The 22,241-nt window shown below is 35.2% G+C and overlaps 1 protein-coding gene across 4 annotated transcripts in view; it reads left to right on the forward strand.

Moving 5' to 3' along the window:
* Positions 1–22,241, forward strand: part of Dhit (regulator of G protein signaling double hit) — a 175,411-nt gene that overhangs the window by 147,534 nt on the left and 5,636 nt on the right. For all 4 annotated transcript variants that reach the window (XM_073956584.1, XM_073956586.1, XM_073956585.1 and 1 more), the window contains exons 5-6: positions 18,456–18,536; positions 18,603–18,664. In XM_073956584.1, the coding sequence (XP_073812685.1) occupies positions 18,456–18,536; positions 18,603–18,664 (143 nt within the window). The remainder of the gene's footprint in view (positions 1–18,455; positions 18,537–18,602; positions 18,665–22,241) is intronic.

Below are 22,241 nucleotides of genomic sequence, written 5' to 3' on the forward strand. Positions count from 1 at the left end.
TTAAGTGTTTTTTTAGGTTTTTACGAGTTTGCTTGAAAACCGCAAGTCCAATCGAAATGGGGCTAAAGAAAATGTTGTAGCTGTCAAAATTCTCTAGAGGATTGACGTTTACCATTTGTTTCCAGCTTGTACCATTTTTGAGATAAGGAAGCTCAGTTTACATTTTTAGTTTTTTTGTTAGGGTTTCGCGAATTTGCTTGAATACGGTAAGTCGTATCGACATGTGACCTGAGAAAATCTTAAAGCTGTGAAAATTCTCTACAAGACTGACTTAAGTAACTTATCCTTAGTTGTAAAATTTTTTAGATATATAAGTTTAAGTTGGGAATTTGCAGTCATGACATTGTTTTATAAGGGGGCGATACAGAATTGAATTGAATTTGAATTGTCCCAATTTGAACTTCTATATCTCAAAAACGGTAAAACCGACGAGAATATCATAAAGGTCAATTTTGTAGAGAATTTTCATATCTACAACATTTGTTTTAGTCCCATTTTGATAGGAAATGTGGTTTCTAAGCAAAATCGCGAAAACCTAAACAACCCCTAAAAATGTCAACTTAAATCGCGATTTATTTAAAAAGCGCTCCGGCGATTTTTTTGTTTTTTGATTGTTCTCATCTATAAACATTGTAGTTTCAGAATCCGCAAAAATTTTCGAGGTGTAAGCACCTTCCATTTAAAATTGTTTCAAGAGCACCGTGTATATACTCTTTTCATGGTTTTAGACCCCAAGTATTTTTGGACGAAATCCGTTTCAGACAATTTGGAGTTGATTTAGCAATGTTCGTCCGTCTGTCTGTCTGTCAGGCTGGCTGGAGCGCACAATAACTCTCGAACGGATCAACCGAGTCGGTCCAAAATTTGGCTTTCGTAATATTTTGTCCAAACTTAGTATAAGTTAGAAGAGGGGGCATATCGGTTCACTCCTTCGGGTACATTCCCCACAAAAGTTAAAAAATTTCCCAAAAATTATGGACTATATCGGTCAATATGGACTATATCGGTCCACTCCTTCGGGTACCTGCCACACAAAGTTCGGGAAAATTGCGGTTTAAAATCTACTCTCGGATCGCTTTGATTTTTGTTGTAACTACTTGTATTCACTGCCGCCATCACGGCGGTACAAATTTTTTCAGGGGCAAGTCTATACTTCCTGAGAAAATGGGCCGGAAGCTATAAAAACCTGCTAAGACGCCATGTGTAGTGGATGCAGTGCACGATAACTCTCTAACGGAACCAAATCGATCCAATATTTGCCAGTCGTAATATTTTGCGCAAACTTAAATCAAGTTCTATGATGGACCATATCGCTCCACTCCTTTGGCTATCTCCCCCACAACTGTTCAAACTTTTTGTGGTGCACACGATAACTCTCGAAAGCAGTAACCGATTTGATCCTTACTTTGCACATCGTGATATTTCTACGAGACAGGTTATAATATGGGCTATATATGTAAACTCCTTTGTGTACCTCCCACACAAAATTTCGGAAAAGTGCAGTTTAGGACCTCCTCTCGAATCGTTTGGATATTTCTTCCAACAGGTTGCACTAAAGCCCTTAGTTTAGTTTATTTTCAAAAGTGGGCCTATAGGTCCACTGCTTGGGGTACCACCAAAACAAACGTTCAACTTTTTTCTTTATGTGCGGTTAAGGGTCTGTTCGAGGATCCTTTGGAATTTTTTTACCAAGGTACTCCCTCCCTAGTGTCACGGTTGACAGCGATAACATGTTTTTCGTGGGCAAATCCATGCTTCCTTATATAATGGTCCAAAGGTCTAAATTATATGGTGTCCAACTGAAATGACTGGTGGGCGCGATATCTATCGAGAGGAATGACTCCCAAAATAATACCCATTCCAACATGGACTGTGTCAGTCTATTCCTTTAGGTACCTCACCCGCAAAACTTTTGAACTTTAATCCAAATCCATATTTTGGTTCGCAAGTTCATGCGCCCAAAATTCTGAAAACCCCCTAAATACATACTTTTTTGGGAAAGAAATGCTTTAATTCTCAAAGGTTGAGGGTATATCTCTGTCGGCAAAGCCGATTGATACTTTTTTCACTTGTTTATCTTTTCGCAAATGTCAGTAGATTGCGCCGACGATTTAATCATGCTATCGAACGTTACGCCCAACATTTTGGGGTAGTTAGTGGTCGGAATTTGGACACCATCGATCAATATGTTAAGGAGGAACCTCCAGGTGACATTGGATTTAGCGGTAGATATTTTCATATTCCTCAGATGGAAGAACTGCACTAAGTCATCGAAGATAGTTCTCGACGCCAAGATCGTACAATCATCCGCATATATTATTATTCTTTACCGTATGGAGGCTGTGGAATTTCAGAAAGGTTAAGGTTGAACAGTTCCGAAGATATCACGTCGCCTACGGGTCTTCGAACTCTTATTCCCGAACTTTCATAACGTTTCAATCTCTATGTCCTCGAACTGGTTAGCATGCCTCGCGGTATCGAAGGCCTTCGATGGAAAGGGAACTCTTCTTTATGTCCTAGAACTGCTTAGCATGGTTCATGGTATCGAAGGCTTTCGATTGGTCAAGAGCCAGCCAGTTCGGTCACACGATTAAGTCATGAGTTAGCTCCCTTCAGGGTTCGTATAACGAAGCTCATCGACACCATTTGATAGTCCAGTCACTTTTGCTGGGAAATTTGGTCTAAATTCGGGTATTCAACCAGTAGGTAGGAAGCGAAGGGTGTCAGCTGCGTTGATGTCTCTGAAAATTCTCTCAGCTACCAGAGGATCTAAAGGTGAAGCTGTGATTGGAAAATTCTCTGAACCCTTTTCAATCAGCCGTCCCATGGTTTCGAAAAGTTTGGTGATCAGAGGTTAAGGGAGACAATGATAGGAAGTTTTGTTATTGATTTGTGGTACATTCGTAGGCTGAGGGTATTTAGCAGTTGACAAAACCAATTCTTCCTTAAATTACCACATAACCAATGATAACCGTGCATTACTGTGCAACATTACGAGGAAAATATCCGCCTTTTGTTTCTCCAATGTTTAAATCTTTTTCCATTTAAATATCTGTGTGTAATTATTGGTAATTACATTGCAAACAAAAATATTGTTTACAAAATATTCTATAATGGACGAAATAAATTTCGAAACCATTTATATGATGCTGTTTATATGGTCATTTGTTGAACATTTTTCGATTTTCGATTTCGTGACTTTTGTGTTTTCGGCGATTCATGAATTATGATTGATATCGATCAGTTAATTTTCCATTTGATAGATACCATATTTTTGTTGGATTTCGGCCTCTTAACACATTGACTTCCCCGGGCGAAATGCGAAGTCAATGTAAAGAATTTCCATCAATCAGACGAAGCGAGAGCTAGAAAGAATATTTCCGTTCACGTGCGGCCAGCGACCCGCCGCTGCCGCCGGGTGGAGGCAATAAATGTTGCAATCAATTACACAGACATTGCTGCTGTTAATCTTCCAAACATCTTTCATTGTTGTAATCTATTTAATGGCAAATAGTTTACAAAAACAAAAGAGAGAAAGAAGGAACAAATTAAACAGCAAAGTGTACGTGAAAATTTTAAAAAGAAAAAACACAATCAAATAACTTTGAAGAATCTCATGAAGAATGTTTTTTTTTTTGCCTCAACGCCAATCTGTGTGGCAGTGTGGAGAGTGTTTTTTCCTTTGCAAATGATTGAAATCAACGAAATAAATAATTTGTCTATTTAGCAAATAAAAAAAAGTAATAAATAAAAAAATGCCCAAATTTCTGGAAAAACATTATCTACAACAGCAAACAACCAAAGACAAAGAAGAAGCAGAAGCACCAGCAGAAAAAGTAAACATTAAAAGAAAGCAAACAACACTAAAAATCAAACAAATGGAAAACATCGAATGAAATGAAATGTTTTTTTGGGCAAACCAACACCTCATAAATTCCAACATCGGATATTGACAGTCCACAACAATTTGTAGATTCGACAATCTGTTGGCTTTATTAACAATAACAACAACAACAAAAATTGAATGTGGTTGACCGGCAATTCCAATAAAAATTTTATATTAAAAAACAAATGTGGGATATTAAAGTTTAATAAACAAAGAAAATTTGTGTGAAAAAACGTGATCTCTTTTTTCGTTTTGAAATAAAAAAAATACAAATCAAAAATAATCCATCATCAAGAGCTTAATAAAAAAACGTTTTGAATTTTTCCGATTAAAAAAGCAACAACAAAATATAATTAAAAGATTAAATCAATTATTTATAACCCTCGTATGGGGGATTTACCGACCTACCATCCATACAATTCCCATTCATTGCTCATCTTTAACGCCTCCAATTTGTTTGCCAGCCTTCAACATATGTAAAGAACAAAAACGGTTAACAAAGCAAAAAACGAAAACTCGAACACATTTCAACAATGTCCGAAAGGTGGAAAAATGTGGTCGCCAAATTAAAACAAGGGTATGTTTACCATATATTGTGTATTGTTGTATTTTCTGTTTTTCTTTTTAGTGGTATTAGGGTGTGCCATGATATATGTAGCTTTCGATTTATTGATTACAGAGAATACACATTTCCTAAAGATTTTAACAATAACTTAAATATTTATTTTAAAACTTTCTTTACTTTGATTCATAATACCAAAGAATTGATCCATAATGCGAACGTAGAATATATTTCCTAGAAGCATGAGCAGATAATGAATATATTCTAAGAGTGCCTGGATAGAACATATGACCAAGGCCCTGACAATGATATTAAAAACATTCTAGGTGAATTTAATGTTAAAATTAAATCTAAACCATGATAGATAGAATTCGCGGCGGTACACAGTGGTCGAAATCACTGATCTAGCGGAGTGAAATTAATAACTTGCAAACGAATGGAGATATGTTTCTGAAATGTTGCACAAACGTAATATGGGTCCGTGGGTAATAATGGACTAAATATGAACAACATCGGCTAATATTTTGGTATAGTCCCCATATAACGGTACCTCCTGATATTCGGTATTTTGAGGATTTAAGCAAGACTTTCCTTCCAAACAAGTTGGTATTTAAGGTTTCTAGAGGTCACTAAACTTTTCCACCAAAAATTGTGGGTATAGGTCCACGTTTGGTTATAGGCCCTGTTTTAGATACCTCCCGATTTTCAGTATCTTTGGGTATTTAAGCTACATTTTCCGCCCAAATTAGGTATAATTTGGTGTTTGGAGTTCCCAGTGGCCACAAATATTCTCCCCCAAAAATTGTGGACATAGGAATACTTTTTGATATTGCTCCCATATAACGTTACCTCCCAATATTTGGTATTTTGTCCAAAATATCAGACCAAATAAGCTGAATTTTAGCATTGGAGCTTCTCGTTGGTTATACATCTTCTATAACAAAAATTGTGAACAACGTTTTGACATAGCCCCCAAATAACCGTATTGGCTCGATATACATAAGGCTACACGCAGAGAGGAAATAATGTAGAAGCAATCATATTCTAAGAACAAAATACGGTATTTTCTCTTATAATATGATTGCTCCGAAAATATCTCTTCTTCCCTTTCTGAGGAAGGATTACTTGAAAAGATATATCGAAGGATTTCATCAAGTGTTTTACGGGTACGAAGAATTATACACTCGGATCCTTATCTTATTACCTACAATATTCGCAATATGACATTTATTTATACCCTAAGCATTTATGCTAGCGCTAAATGTGCCTCATCGAAATAATAGTTTTAGACCCTAATTATGTTTGGACGAAATATGTTTCAGACAATTTGCGTTGATTCAGCCATGTCCGTCCGTCTGTCTGTCTGGCCGGATGGTGCGCACGATTACTCTGAACGGAGCAACCGATTCGGCTCAAAATTTGGCATTCGTAATGTTTTGCCCAAACTTAGTTTAAGTTAAAATGGGTTATATTGGTCCACTCCTTCCGGTACCTCCCACACAAAATTTTGGAAAAGTTCATTTTAGGACCTGCTCTCGAATCGCTTCGATTTTTGTTGTAGGAACTTGTATTTACTGCCCCCCACACGGCGGTACAAGTTTCATCAGGGGCAAAACCATACTTCCTGAGAAAATAGCCGGAAAGCTTCAAAAACCCCTATGACACCGTGTGTAGTGGTTGGAGCGCAAGATAATTCTTGAACGGATCTGCCGATTCGATCCAAACTTTGGCCTTGATAATATTTTGTCCAAACTTAATTTAAGTTCGAATTTAAGTTATATCGGTTCACTCCTTCAGGTACCTCCCCCACAAAAGTTCAAAAATGTTTGGAAAAATTGTTCGCATGATAACTCTTGAAGGGGAGGACCGATTTTGTCCATACTTTACGTATGCTAATATATCTTCCAGGTATAGATCAGGTTTGAATATTGACTATATTTGCCCAATCCTTCGGGTACCTCCCACATAAAATTTCGGATAAGTTCAGTTTAAGACCTGCTCTTGACTAACTTTGATTTCTGTTGAAGCAACTTGCAATCGCTGTCTCAGTTGTAACGGTAAAAATTGTGTGGCAAGTCCATACTTCTTGGGAAAACAGCCCGAAATTTGGAAAAAAAACCCCTATGGCACCAAATGTAGTAGTAGTGCACAATAACTCTCATGCTGATGAACTGATTTGGTCTAAAATTTGGACTTCGTCATATTTTGTCCAAACTTAGTTTAACTTCTAAAATGGTCCATATCGGTCCTCTCTTTAGGATACCTCCCCCACGAAAGTTCAACATTTGTGTCCAAGTGAAGTTTAGGGTCTGTTCGGAGATCCTTTGCAAATTTATACCGATGATGTCTTTTGTGGTCATGTTTACAGCCATATATGTGTTCCATGGACAAGTCCATGCTTCCTGACATATTAGTTCAACATGTGTACGCAGGGATGTCAACTGTCTCGAGGTAAAAATCGCTACAGCCACATACGCACCATAGGTCTGTAGCGATTTTTACCTTAAAACAGTTGACATTCCTGCTTAAACAGTGGTTTTTGTACGTCAAAAATCACCTCAAGTAGCGGGAAAACCACCAAGTTGGCACCCCTGTGTGTACGATAACCCACTGAAATGACTAGTGGGCGCGATATCTATCGAAAAGATATGACTCTCAAAATAAGATCCACTTCCGTAATGCACTATGTCGGTCCATTCCCTCCTCCGCAAAATTTTTGAACTTTAATCCTAATTCACATTTTTGTCGGCAAGTTCAAATGTCCAAAAACTGCCACAAAATTCTGAAAAGGCCCTAAATACGTTCGATTTGTCCGTAGATGAAAGTTCCAATTCACATATGCTGAGAGTATATCTCTGTCGGCAAAGCCGACTGATACTTTTTTACTTGTTAAGACTATTTTTTAAGAACAACCTCAGCCTTCAATCATGAATTTTTAAGAATATATTTTCAAATTAATCTGAACCATAAATTTTGAATGTTTCAGAGACCATTTGAGCCATCAATCATGGTTTTTAAGAGTATTTTTTTTAGGACCATTTTATCGATCAATCACGGATTTAAGAATATTTTTGTGAGGACCGTATGGATCGTCAATCATTGACTGTTAAAAATAATGACCTGGACCATTAATAATGGATTTTAAGAATACATATATTTTTAAAGGGTTCGTTGTGAAACGTGGATTTTTAAAGGAATGTCTTAGATATCAATTATAGATTTTTAAGAATATTTTTTGAAGGACTAACTTTGCGTCAATAACGGATTTTTAAGAAATCTTAAGAACTAACTTTACTATCAATCATGGATTTCAACGAATATTTTTCCAATGACCTTCTGAGTCGTGAATCGTGGATTTTGAAGAATATTTTTTCAGAATCATCTGAGTCGTCAATTTAGGGGTTTTAAGCATATTTTGTCAACAACCATATTGGCATTTATCATGAATTTTTAAGAACATTTCGTCAAAGATCATCTGAACCATCAATCATTGATTTTTAAGAATATTTTTTAAGGACTAACTTTGTCATAAATCATGGATTTTTAATAATGTTTATTCAAGGACCACCTGAGACATAAAGATTGGATTTTAAAGTAGTATTTTTTCTAGCACTATCTGGGCTACCAATCTTCGATTTTAATAACAATAATAATTTTCAAGGACCATCTTTAGCCATCAATCATGGATTTATTAAATTTGTTCAAGGTTCAAGTGAGCTATCAATCTTGGGTTTTTAAAAACATTTTTTTGAAACCCATCTTTTCCAGAACCATCGATTTTAAAAAATCATAATAATTTTCAAGGACCATCTTAGCGTAGCCATCATCATGGATTTTTAAAAAATATTCAAGGATCAACTGATCCATCAATCTTGGGTTTTTAAAAACATTGTTTGGAGAACTATATGATCCAGCAATCCTGGTTTTTTAACAATATTTTTAAGGATCATCTGAGCCATCAATCATGGATTTTTAAGAATATTTTTTAAGGACCCATTATTATTTCTTTCTTTCTTTATTAGTCAATGGAATTCAAAATCCTTACAGACAAGATAACAATTAAAATATAGTAAATATTAAAAGTTCAAATTTGTATAAACGTAGTAAAATGTTGATTTAAACATTTCTTTTGATATGCTATCATGGTACAACCCTACGATCTAACCCTTGTTGTAGTATTCGACAATCTTCTTCACTTCTCTTCACACGTCACTCTCATCAACCAGAAGGTTAAATTCGGGAACAAAGTCCTAAAAGTAACGGGTGTTTTTTTTGGTGGTATAGAACTTCGAATTGAAATAAAACACAAGAAAATCGTTTTAATGTCCATCATTTTGGCTATATTGGAAGGATAATTTTATGCCAATAATGTTTAAATATGATTTCGGGCATGTGGCCGCCGCGGCTGGCTCGAATAAAGCCAATTCTAGAGGTCCAATTTTCAATCACTTTTTGGAGCATATGGGGCCGTATGTCGGCAATAACGAAACGAATGTTGGCTTCCAATTCCACTAACGTTTCTGGTTTGTTGGCGTAGACGAGCGACTTCACATATCCCCAAAGAAAATAATCCAATGATCAGATCACACGATCTTGGTGGCCAATTGACAGGTTCATTCCGCCGTCTTGTTGGAACCACAACTCATCCACATTCATGCCATCCAAGTCGGGAACAAAATAGTCAGTTATAATGGCTCTATACCGGTCTCCTTTAACGGTAACTGCCTCTATTTCGGAAGAAGTATGGCCCAATGACTGCACCAGCCCATAGAGCACACCAAACAGTCAGTTTTTGTGGATGTAATGGTGTCTCAAGGGTCTTATGTGGATTCTCTTCACTCCAAATGCGACAATTTTGCTTGTTGACGTAGCCATTCAACCAAAAATGAGCCTCATCACTGAACAAAATTTTGCGATGAAAATCAGCACCGAGATCAATCTCATTTTCGGGCTATACACCAAAATCACGACGCATTGCATGGTCTCGCGGTTTTAACTCTTGCCCAAGCTGGATCTTGTAAGGTCGCAAGCCAAGATCTTTGCGCAAAATCTTCCATAAAGTTGATGGACAAAGCTCAAATTGCTGTGCACGTTGGCGAATCGATTCATTCGGGTCCTCTTCAACACTTTGCTGTGCACGGTGGCGAATCGATTCATTCGGGTCCTCTTCAACACTTTGCTCTACAGCGGCAATTGTTTCTTCGCTGCGCACTGTTCGACGTCTCTGCGGATGCGTATTATCATATAGAGTAAACGTAGTGCGAAAACGATCCATGGTTAACCGAATTAATTGCTCCGATGGACGATTATGTCGACCATAAAATGGACGGAGCTTGCGGTAAACTTCGCGAACTGAACCATTATTTTCGAAATAAATTTGCACGATTTGCAAGCGTTGTTCTTTTGTCAACCTGTTCATGATGAAATGGCAAACCAAACTGAACATAAATGACATTAGAGTTGCCAGATTTGACCACAAAATGCCAGTTTGATCTCTATTTGAAAAACAAACCTGTAAAAAAACACCCGATATTAGCTGACACCTCCTGGCAAAAATAAGGAGACATTGACAGCGACATATGTACATATGTATAGGCCATTGGTTTCTCTGTCTTCAGTTAGGCCGCTCAGATCTGTGCTTTATTACTGAGCGAACAAATAATTAACTCTCTTTCGAATTGAGCTGTTTAGACCTAAGAGATACATTGAAAAATTAGGTGTCTACCGAAGTCCCACGCATCCAACCATTATGGTACGTTTCACGGATGGTTAGGCCGATCTTCAGGCATATTAGGATGTTGTTTTTGTGACAGACGAAGGCAAAGCTTGGTAACTTATATATATACGCAATTCATTAGATAAATGTATATGCGAAATTATGCCAGTTAATTGAAACTCCAAACTTTCACCAAATAATGTTCTCCGAATTGCTAAGAGTTGCGTCCAAATGACAAATGTGGATCATCTTCATAAAAATACCAGGAGGGAACCTTGTCAATCAGGCAACATAATGTGTTGCAGACTATACAGTTCCTGCTAGCCGAGTCACCCAAACCATAAAGTTCCAATAGAGGGTCCACCACCTAGACTCATCCGTAAAGTCTTTAGGAACTATCGTGAGGACATCTGAGACGTCATTCCATCATTTTCATGGAGTATGACTGCTGATTATCGGTTTTGCATTAAAAATGACATTTAACATAATTTATAGAAAAATTATTGGAGAAATATATGGCATGTACAACCCATTCTACCTTGGCAATATGTGTCGGTGTTTTATTCAATTTTTTTATGGGTTTTTGCATGTCGACATGTTTGCATTTTGAATACAAATTGGAATATAAATCAAAATGTTGCCAACGTGAAAAAAAGGAAGAGCTAAAATTTTAATTGAATTTAATTATTGACAAGCGGATCCAGGCTGACAGAAAAAATAGCACATCAACCTAGGCATACGAGATAGCCTAGTCATTTAAGCAATACTGGTAATTTAATATATGTATGTTCGATTGTTTTACGGTATTGTTATGCCAAAAACATCATCATGGAAATTGAGAAAAGAAGAAGAATACAAAGGAAACAAAAACAAATTCAGGAATATTTGTTTTATTTATTTCATATGAATTGAATTGGTTTATGCTATACTACGCTATTATATATCGGAACAATTTGTAGAGAAAGCCACTGCCCGCACTCCAGTCGCTGTTGTTGTTGTTGCTGTTCGTTCCAGACAAACAGCTTGTTTTCATCTTCCTCTTAGTATGTTGCCTTGTATAGTTTTTTTGGCCGGCCATTGCCAAAGTAAATCGTAAACAATTGCGTTTGTGTTTTATTCTTGTTCTTGTTTTTGGTAGTGTTGTTGTATTAGTTGGGGGTTTTCGTTATTTTTTTTTATAGCCAACCATTAACATATAAAAATACTTATGAAAACATGCAATACTCTACAACAAAATACCAGCAACAGCAACAACAAACAGCAATTGTGGGAGAGAACAAAAAAAAAAACACTAATGCAAACAACATCAAGAAAATATTGTTTAATACCAAACAAATGAAACATACGATACATATCCAAATTGCTTATATGTACTTATATCACGTACATACATATGTACATACAATTATTATTTGCACTCTTATAAATGTATGTATTAGGGTGAATGGAACTGAATATTTCATTTAGTATTTGGGATTTCTGTGTGAAGATTTGGTTTCACTTTTGTGAAGGGATGTCTCCATCGGCAGTGTGGTTATTATGCAGTTTAAATAAGTAATATTTTTGTCATGCCATTACCCATTGGGGTAATACTCCAGACTTAAGTGGTGACCCCCACTTGTAAAGCCCAAAAGGCAATTTTTCATGAATTTTTTTGGTAGATTTTTTTTTCATCTGAAAGAGAACATCTTAATCTAGTGTCTGAATTTTTTCGTTGAAAAATATTGGAAATGAGTTTTGCGTTGCCAACTCTGGCTCGAAAACTAATCAACCGATCGTCATATATTTTTGTGGGCTGATTTAAAACATAAAGGTCAAGTACTTCATCGATATCAAAAAATATTAGATTTTACTGAAATGGTGGAACAAAAAAGTGACAATTTGAATTTTTCCTTTAAAAACTGACGTTTTCTGGTCAAAAAAACGGGTAAAGGATCGCTAAAGGACTAGATTTTGAGTTCCTTGATAACCCCAACAAATTGTAAGACAATTGGTTCATTAGTTTTCGAGCTAAAATTGGCACCGATTTCAAAATGTCATTTCGAGAAAAACAAATTGTTACTTTCCAGCGCTCATATCTCAGACAATGTTACTTTGATCGATTTGAAAATTTTACCACATATTCTATGATATTTCTACTTTTAAATAAACCAATAAACAATTTTCGATTTTCTGAAATTTACAAGTGGGGTCACCCCTTAAACATTATTAAAATATTCAAGAATTCTATTTTTTCTTCGGATCCGGATTCACAAAAAATCGTTCACCAACTAAACAGAGATGGCGACGAAATCGTTGTAACACGACAGGTCAATATCTGGTACACGGTTCAAACATGCTTAAATGTCGTGGCTGAATTATCGTTGGTGTATCATCTTCCAGGATGCATAAGTAGACGAGGTTATTTAGTTTTCCGTTAACTACGAACCTACAACAAATTTTATGACATCCACCAAATTGTACACTGCACTTTCTCTATTGTTGTCATTGAGAGTATGTAGTAAAGTGTGGAACTGACGAGGTAGAGATGCTTAATGTGTGTATACCGAGAATGAATAGTTGTGCCCCACGTTATATGTTTGATATTAGTTCTTACTTACTTAGCTGGCCCATTACAGAACATTTGTTCCATAGACCGAACTAAGAAAAGATCTCCAATTATCTCTGGTTCGTGCTTCGCTTTTTGGAATACCGCACCTTGTCATCTCTTCATCCACTTGTTTGCGCCATCTATTCTTTGGCCAGCCAATTCTGCGTGCACCGCCATGTGGCTCGAATTTATATGCCTTTAGCGGGTTCATCATCGCCCATTTTTATGATATGGCCTAGCCAACGCAATCGCTGCATCTCGATACGTTTAACTATATTGATGTCGTTGTATAGCAGATACAGCTCGTGGTTCATACGACGTCGATGTTCACCGTCAACGCAGATTGGTCCGTAGATCTTTCGAAGCATTTTTCTCTCAAACACGCTAAGCACTGCCTTATCTGCTTGCGCAAGTACCCAGGCTTCGGAACCATACATCACCACGGGTAGTATCGGTGTTTTGTAGAGCGTTATTTTTGTTTGACGAGATGTGGCTTTGTTTTTAAACTGCTTACTTAAACCAAAGTAGCATCTGTTGACCAATACAATTCTTCTTTTTATTTCACAACTGATGTCGTTTGTTGTGTTTACGGAGGTGCCGAGGTATACGAAGTCTTCTACTATCTCAAAATTATAGGAACCAACTTCAACAGTTGGTCCGATCTCAATGGACGCATTGCGCGTCGACACCATCAACTTGGTCTTCTCGCCGTTTACCCCCAGACCCACTTTAGCAGATTCTCCTTCGACCTTCATAAAGGTATCGGTTACTTCTTATGCCCTTATGAATATCGAGGTGCTTAAATCTGGTACTGCTAACTACCATGTTTCTTGCAGCTGTAAAGTCTATCAGCCTCATACCATTGTCAGATGTTTCACTGTGGAGACTGAATTTTCCGACTGTTGGGCCAAAGATATTCTCCTTTCCAATTTCGGCATTAAAATCGCCTAGTATAATTTTAATGTCTTGGGCAGGGCAACGGTCATAAGTTTCTTCTAAGTGTTAGTAAAATATATCTTTGGTCTGTTCGTCCTTTTCTTCAGTGGGAGCATGAGCGCAAATAATGCTGATGTTGAAGAATTTTGCTTTTAATTGAATTGTAGCGAGTCTTTCATTCACTGGGGTGAAGCTGGAGACCAGATGTTTTAATTTCCGACCAACTACAAATTCGCAACCAAACTCATGCTTATACATGCTTATAATACAGTGCGTCACCTTTAGGTGTTGTTGTGATGCCTTTCCCGTTCCATCGTATTTCCTGTATGGCAGTAATGTCGGCCTTGTACTTTTCAAGTACATCTGCCAATTCGTAGACTGCGCCTTCTCTATAAAGAGTGCGAACATTCCAGGTGCAGATTCGCAGATCATGGTCCTTAAAACGTTTGCGGAGGTCGTCAAATTTTGAGGGATTTGTTTTTATTTTCTTTCGTTTTTTCATAGTAGGCTGTTTTTTTCTAGGGGAGGGTTACTAACCCGACGCCCAAACCAAACCCAAGTTTTTAACGTTCTTATGGGTGAACGCGCGGCACATGTTAGCTCACTACCTTTAACGGGTGTTAAAGTGTCCACTTGAGATGAAAGAGGGACCAAGATAAATCCTGGGCTTTGCCATGTTAAAACCGGTCAGGACCGTTCCTTGGTATCTTCCATCCCCTACGTTACCCTCAATTTACTGTTAGCCACACATATTGTTCCAGAAGCCAGACAGCAGAAGCGAATCGTACAGGCCATTTCCCTTCTGTCGCCTGTAGCTATTTTTTAGAAGCATGATATGAATATGAGAATACCCTCCGATAAATCTTCTGTCACACGTTTCACCACCTGTGCGGCTGAAATGATGCTGCCCTAAACATATTGTACGATGGTGTCCTGATTCCCATCGCTACTCCGAGATGTGGGATGTACGGTTCAAGTCGTCCGGTCAAACTACTGCTATTTTCGACAAGATCAACAGTAGGAATAAAGTCTCAAGTTAACCGGCAGCATTTGAGGTGGTGACAAAGAAACCTTGTTGACCTCTTACAAAGCAATAGGCCGGCCTGTAGTAAGCTATGCGACGCCAGTATGGTATGAAAATGTTAGCGTTCATAGCTAAAAAATATTTAAAACTGCTAGACTTCCGGCTTGAGGACAGGTTGCACAACAAGATGTTTATCGATGCACAGTACCGACAAGAGTGTCATAATCTTATGGTTCCTTAAAAATAATTTTTTTAAAAATCCACGTCCCTTAAAAATCTTTTTTTAAATACACGTCCCTTAAAAATATTTTTTTTTTAAATTCACGCCCCTAAAAATAAATTTTTTTAAAATCCACGCCCCTAAAAATAATTTTTTTTAAAAATCCACGCCCCTAATTTTTTTTTTTTAAATCCACGTCCCTTAATTTTTTTTTTTAAATCCACGTCCCTTAGAAATAATTTTTTTTTAAAAATACAAGTCCCTTAAAAATATTTTTTTTTTAAATACACGTCCCTTAAAATATTTTTTTTTAAATCCACGCCCCTAAAAATATTTTTTTTTTAAAAATCCACGCCCCTAAAATTTTTTTTTAAAAATCCACGTCCCTTAAAAATATTTTTTTTTTAAAATCCACGTCCCTAAAAAATAATTTTTTTAAAAATGCACGCCCCTAAAGATTTTTTTTTAAAAATCCAAGTCACTTAAAAATATTTTTTTTAAAAATCCAACTCCCTTAAAAAATAATTTTTTTAAAAATCCACGTCCCTTAAAAAAAATTTTTTTAAAAATCCACGTCCCTTAAAAATAATTTTTTTAAAAATCCACGTCCCTTAAAAATATTTTTTTTAAAAATCCAAGTCCCTTAAAAATAATTTTTTTAAAAATCCACGTCCCTTAAAAATAATTTTTTTAAAAATCCACGTCCCTTAAAAATATTTTTTTAAAAAATCCAAGTCCCTTAAAAATATTTTTTTTAAAAATCCACGTCCCTCAAAAATTTTTTTTTTAAAATCCACGTCCCTTAAAAATTATTTTTTTTAAAAATCCACGTCCCTTAAATTTTTTTTAAATCCACGTCCCTTAAAAATATTTTTTTTAAAAATCCACGTCCCTTAAAAATAATTTTTTTAAAAATCCACGTCCCTTAAAAATATTTTTTTTTATAAATCCACGTCCCTTAAAAATAATTTTTTTATAAATCCACGTCCCTTAAAAATAATTTTTTTATAAATCCACGTCCCTTAAAAATCTTTTTTTAAATACACGTCCCTTAAAAATATTTTTTTTTAAATTCACGCCCCTAAAAATAAATTTTTTTAAAATCCACGCCCCTAAAAATAATTTTTTTTAAAAATCCAAGCCCCTAATTTTTTTTTTTTTAAATCCACGTCCCTTAATTTTTTTTTTTAAATCCACGTCCCTTAGAAATAATTTTTTTTTAAAAATACAAGTCCCTTAAAAATATTTTTTTTTAAATACACGTCCCTTAAAAATATTTTTTTTTAAATCCACGCCCCTAAAAATAATTTTTTTTTTAAAAATCCACGCCCCTAAAATTTTTTTTTAAAAATCCACGTCCCTTAAAAATATTTTTTTTTTTTAAAATCCACGTCCCTAAAAAATAATTTTTTAAAAATGCACGCCCCTAAAGATTTTTTGTTTAAAAATCCAAGTCACTTAAAAATATTTTTTTTAAAAATCCAACTCCCTTAAAAAATAATTTTTTTAAAAATCCACGTCCCTTAAAAATATATTTTTTTTTTAAATCCACGTCCCTTAAAAATATTTTTTTTTAAAAATCCACGTCCCTTAAAACTATTTTTTTTAAAAATCCACGTCCCTTAAAACTATTTTTTTTAAAAATCCACGTCCCTTAAAAATTATTTTTTTAAAAATCCACGTCCCTTAAAAATAATTTTTTTTAAAAATCCACGTCCCTTAAAAATAATTTTTTTTTTTTAAATCCACGTCCCTTAAAAATATTTTTTTTTAAATCCACGTCCCTTAAAAATAATTTTTTTAAAAATCCACGTCCCTTAAAAATAATTTTTTTAAAAATCCACGTCCCTTAAAAATATTTTTTTTAAAAATGCACGTCCCATAAAAATATTTTTTTTTAAAAATCTACGCCCCTTAAAAATATTTTTTTTTTTAAAAATCCACGTCCCTTAAAAATATTTTTTTTAAAAAAATCCAAGTCTCTTAAAAATATTTTTTTTAAATCCACGCCCAAAAATAACCAAGAGTTTTTTTTGAAAGGCCTACCCCCTTAATATTTCACGAAAATTCTCTAAAGGCCGCAATTATGGTCCAATCGATGAAAATTTTTTTTTTTGCCCCAAAAATTACCTGGCTAGAGAATTTGGTTCAACTTAAGATTTGTTACCGAATCGATGACAACATGAAGAGGTTCAGTAAAACCGAATGATGCTTTCTAAGTTCCTTAGAAGCCCTTAGATCATTAAGCTGTCGCCTGCCTCTAATGATGTGTGGGAAATTTTCCATAAAGGATGTCTGCCAGACCATTCATTTTATTTTTTTAACTTCATAAAAATAATTATTATGATTGATGTGTGAACCGACTGGCAATATTTTTGTCACTGTGATTAGCAATTTAGTTTAGCCTTACTGCAGAAATTTTAATGCCATTAACAAATGTTGTACCCCACTATATGCAAATTCACTTAACCAATTGTTATTACTAATTGCTGATAAGATTATATTATTTATAGAAAAAAAGACAAGTAAAACTTAAACAAAGTCCCCCAAATGATTTTATGTTACTACTGTCAGACATTTGCGGGATATAAACAAAAAAAAAAAAAACGATACAAAAACTATAACCAGCTGTTGTTTTGTGCGGGGTAACGATGAATCTATAAAACAAACGATAACAATCGACTACTACACAGAGAGCATTAAACTAATCACATTAAATCAATAAATATAATGTGGATATGTATCATCATGGTCGGAAAGTTTCCCAAACAAATTAATTATCTTAAAATTAAGTTAAATTGTAATTCTGTTGCCCATGGCAATAAATATTTATATGGAAGTTGCAAATTTTAGTGGATGGATAAACAACTTATCCATTGTGGAATTTAAATGTGTACAATAGCAAAATAAGCGATTAACAACGCCTAGAAGTGGTAAATTTTACCTTTACCTATATTTTGTTTTTAAATTTAATAAATTTCTCATGAAGTTATTCTAAAAAATTTTTGTTTTTTTAATGTATGTATCATGTATAAAACATCAAATTCCTTTTACCCACACATTCACAGTAACATTTACTTACCAGACATTTTACCAAAAAAAAAAAAAAAACGAAACTATAACCCACTCAACACAATCATCGATGGACGACTCATCTATCTGCCTATCTCCCTGTCTATGACAATCGATAAGCTCAAGAGATACGGGAGTCAACACAGAAAAACACAACATTGATTAAATCATATATTGTGCAAAACAGAAAACAACAACAAAAACAAAGTACTCAACACCAGTAGCTGGCCATGGAAAATCCTAAAAGCCTTAATGTGTTTCTGATTTTCATTACGCCATTGGCCTCTTTACCCATGAAGTGTAGCGCTAAATCTTCTGTTTTATACGAACTGTGCCGATTTTGTCAATATGCCTTGGTTGTTCTTAAATGCATTTACCATAAAGTTTGTTTTGTCAATTGTTGGATTGTTATAATTTATTAAAAATTTTGTTCTTTTATTTCTTTACAGTTTGGCATTAAAAAATGCGGAAGACAATGCACCCACAAAACGTGATCCTGGAAGTTCAGATTTATTATTAGAAGGAGAACAGTGAGTAGAAATGAGTGTTACACTGTTTTTTTATTATTTATAATTAATATTTATTTACCATTTCAGGCCATCGCTGGAAGAAATTCGCAGTTGGGGTAGTAGTTTTGAAAAACTCATGAAAAGTCCAAGTAAGTTATTTTTTCTTGACATATGTTTATTTTATTAAGAACATTTGTTGGAGAGCATCTGGTGATACATATACATATATACAGTTGCGGAAACAATAATAGTACCACAATGAACAACTGTGTAATATGCTGTTTATATTAGAGCTTTTTGCAGGGTTAACCTTCTTTATAAGGATTTGTTTGAAATATAAGCAATGGAACTGACGTTTAAAACCCAGTCGGTTTGTTAAATCCGATTATACAGTCTGTCGCAAAAGTTAGTATACACCGTTGAAACCAAAATGTATTAGGGATAAATATCACTATAACTTATTGAAAACAACAAACAATTAGTTTTATTTGATAGATAAGAAGGTTGTCTTCCGTAATAACAATTAAAAGTGCGCAATATTTGCATACATTAGCAAATGTACGGTTCGAATCCAAAAAGACCAAAATTTATGTCGCAAAAGTTAGTATACAACGGAGAATCCCCGTGAAACTGTTTAAAAAATTCTTGATATTTTTGAACAAAATGAAACTAAATCTGTACTTAAGATCATAAAGAGTATATTAATTGGTTTTAATGGCAGTTATAGTACTTATAGTACCAAGTCCAACGTACACTGGATCGTAAAATCCACAAAAATTGGTCATCTACAAATACAACAATTGTAGCGACAAAATTCCGGGTGTTATGTCCTGTTTATGAATTTTAAAGCCATGAAATGCTCAGAAAAGCTCTAAAGTTTCAATATGGGGTGATCTTGATCGAGTTTCGACTTGTCCTTTTTGAAAAAACGGGAATTTCTTAAAGGAACCCCATACTTTCGAGGCCGTTGTCCTTTTGAAACATGTAATAATCCTTAATCCTTACACATAAGGACCTTCCTTTTCAGTTAATTTTCTTACAAATTATGTCCCTTTTCACTTTCCCACCAAAACTAAATAGTAGGAGAACCTCAAGTTCTGGTGTAAGCCCTACAGTGATACTCCACCACCACAGAAGGATATGATAGCTAATTAAAATTTTAATACAGAGCTTTCTCTGCTATTATAACGCATGGATTGTGCAAAAACGTTCTGAAAACTGTGTTCGCTTCACTTAGGACTAAAATACAACTAAATTGATCAGTTAGAAGTAGTTCAGTAGACATTAGTAGTACATTAGACACTAGGGACACGAGAAGAATGTCCGATACTGCTAAAACGCCGGTAGGACAGTATAACTGTAGGGCTTACAACGGACCTTGAGGTTCTCCTACTATTTTCTTTTGGTGAGAATATGAAAAGTGGCAACATTTGTGAGAAAATTAACTCAAAAGGAAAGTCCTTATGTGTAAGGATTAAGGATTATTACATGTCTCAAAAGGACAATGGCCTCAAAAGTATGGGTTTCCTTCGAAAAAATCCCGTTTTTTCAAACAGGACAAGTCGAAACTCGATCAAAATCACCCCATATTGAAACTTTAGAGCTTTTCTGAGCATTTCATGGCTATAGAATTCATAAACAGGACATAACACTCGGAATTTTGTCGCTACAGTTGTTGTATTTGTAGATGACCAGTTTTTGTGGATTTTACGATCCAGTGTACGTTGGACTTGTCACTATAAGTACTATAACTGCCATTAAAACCAATTAATATACGATTTATGATCTTAAGTACAGGTTTAGTTTCATTTTGTTCAAAAATATCAAGAATTTTTTACACAGTTCCACGAGGATTCTCCGTTGTATACTAACTTTTGCGACATAAATTTTGGTCTTTTTGGGATTCGAACCGTACATTTGCTAATGTATGCAAATATTGCGCACTTTTAATTGTTATTACGGAAGACAACCTTTTCTCAGTTAGACGTCCTCAAAAAACTTGGAATATAACCAAAAATATATTGCAAACCCCATTAACAGATGGTTGTTTGACCGTAATATTATGGATCTGACTTTCTCGTTAGAGACTAAACCCTATACATTGCAAGAAACAGTAAAGAATTAACTTGTTTTCCTAGAATCCTAGAAAATATACTCTATTTTATTTAGGTGATAAGTTGGCACTAGTTTGGTCCTTCCAAAAGGATATGAACAGTAACAATCTGGGTTATAATCTGGAGGAAAATCAAAGAAAGTGTGGTGTAGAAGTTCTGTGGCCATTCTCTAGGGTCAAAACCAACGCGGCATTAACGAAATCAACTGAAGAATAAATCAGTAGACACTTGCTTCTGTTGATGTTCTTCTATTCTTAAGTGATAAAGTGTAGATATTTGTCCAATTTCTATTATTTTAAATTAATTTTTAATAATAGTGCTATAATTTTTTCGCCAAATATTTGGAGTTTTTGTAAAATTTGGTTTATATATTAAACATATAAAAAAGTATCAGTCGGCTTTGATATACCCTCAGCCTGTGTGGATTGAAATACTTTTTCAAAATGTTGGTCGTATGAACCGACAAAAATATGGATTGGATTAAAGCTCAAACATTTGCGGGGGGATATCGATAGAGAGGACTTTTGTACCATACTTGCCTACGAAAAACATAATATCGCTGTAAACAGAGCCACAAGAAAACCTTCGGTAAAAATTTCCAAAGAATCTTCGAACACAAAAACATTTCTGAGATATCGCGCGTGCCATTTTAGGGAATATTTTCGAGTTTTGTGGGGGAAGTACCGGAATGAGTGGACCTATAAGCACCACCTTCGACTTTCATCTAATATTCGAAGAAATATTACGATTTCCAAAGTGTGGACGAACGCAGTATTCGGTTCGAGTTTTCCAGCCACTGCATATGGTGGTGTAGGGGTTTTTACAGGTTTCGGGCTGTTTTCTCAAGAAGTATGGACTGCCGTAATTGAGGCAGCGAATGCAAGATGCTTCAACAAAAATCAAATTGATTCGAGAGCAGGTCTTAAAGTGAATTTAACCGAAATTTTGTGTGGGAGGTACCCGAAGGAGTGGTATAATATAGTCTATATTCGAACCTGATCTATATTTGGTAGCCATATTAGGATGTGCAAAGTATGGACCAAATCGGTCACTCCCTTCAAGAGTTATCGTGCGCACAGTTTTTCCGAACATTTTTGAACTTTTGTGGGGGAGGTACCTGAAGAAGTGGACCGATATGGCTTTTCTTCGAACTTAAACTAAGTTTGGACAAATCACTACGAAGGCCAAATTTTGGAGCGAATCGGTTGATCCGTTCGGGAATTATCTTGCGCTCCAACCACTACACACGGCGCACAGTGTTGCCGCTTCCATACAAAAGTGGACAAAAATAGAAGGAGTTGACCTAGGTTGATGAATTTTTGCACAAGTACTTGTAAGGGCATAGGAATGAAAAATTTTAACTTTGGTCCATATCGGTTCAGATTTGGATATAGCCCCCATATATATCTTTCTCCGATTTTGCTATAATTCGGTCAATTTTGATCGAATAGCCTTCAAATTTAATATGTAATATTTTCTTAGGCCCCTGAGTAGCTCTACCGATTTTCACAAAAATCGGTTCAGATTTGGATATAGCCTCCGTATATATCTTTCCCCGATTTTGCTATAACTCGGTAAATTTTGATCGAATAGCCAAATCTGAACCGATTTT

Source organism: Musca autumnalis, unplaced genomic scaffold, assembly GCF_047663935.1.
Source record: "Musca autumnalis isolate F117 unplaced genomic scaffold, ASM4766393v1 scaffold_5, whole genome shotgun sequence".
In the NCBI taxonomy this organism is placed as follows: Eukaryota; Metazoa; Arthropoda; class Insecta; order Diptera; family Muscidae; genus Musca; species Musca autumnalis.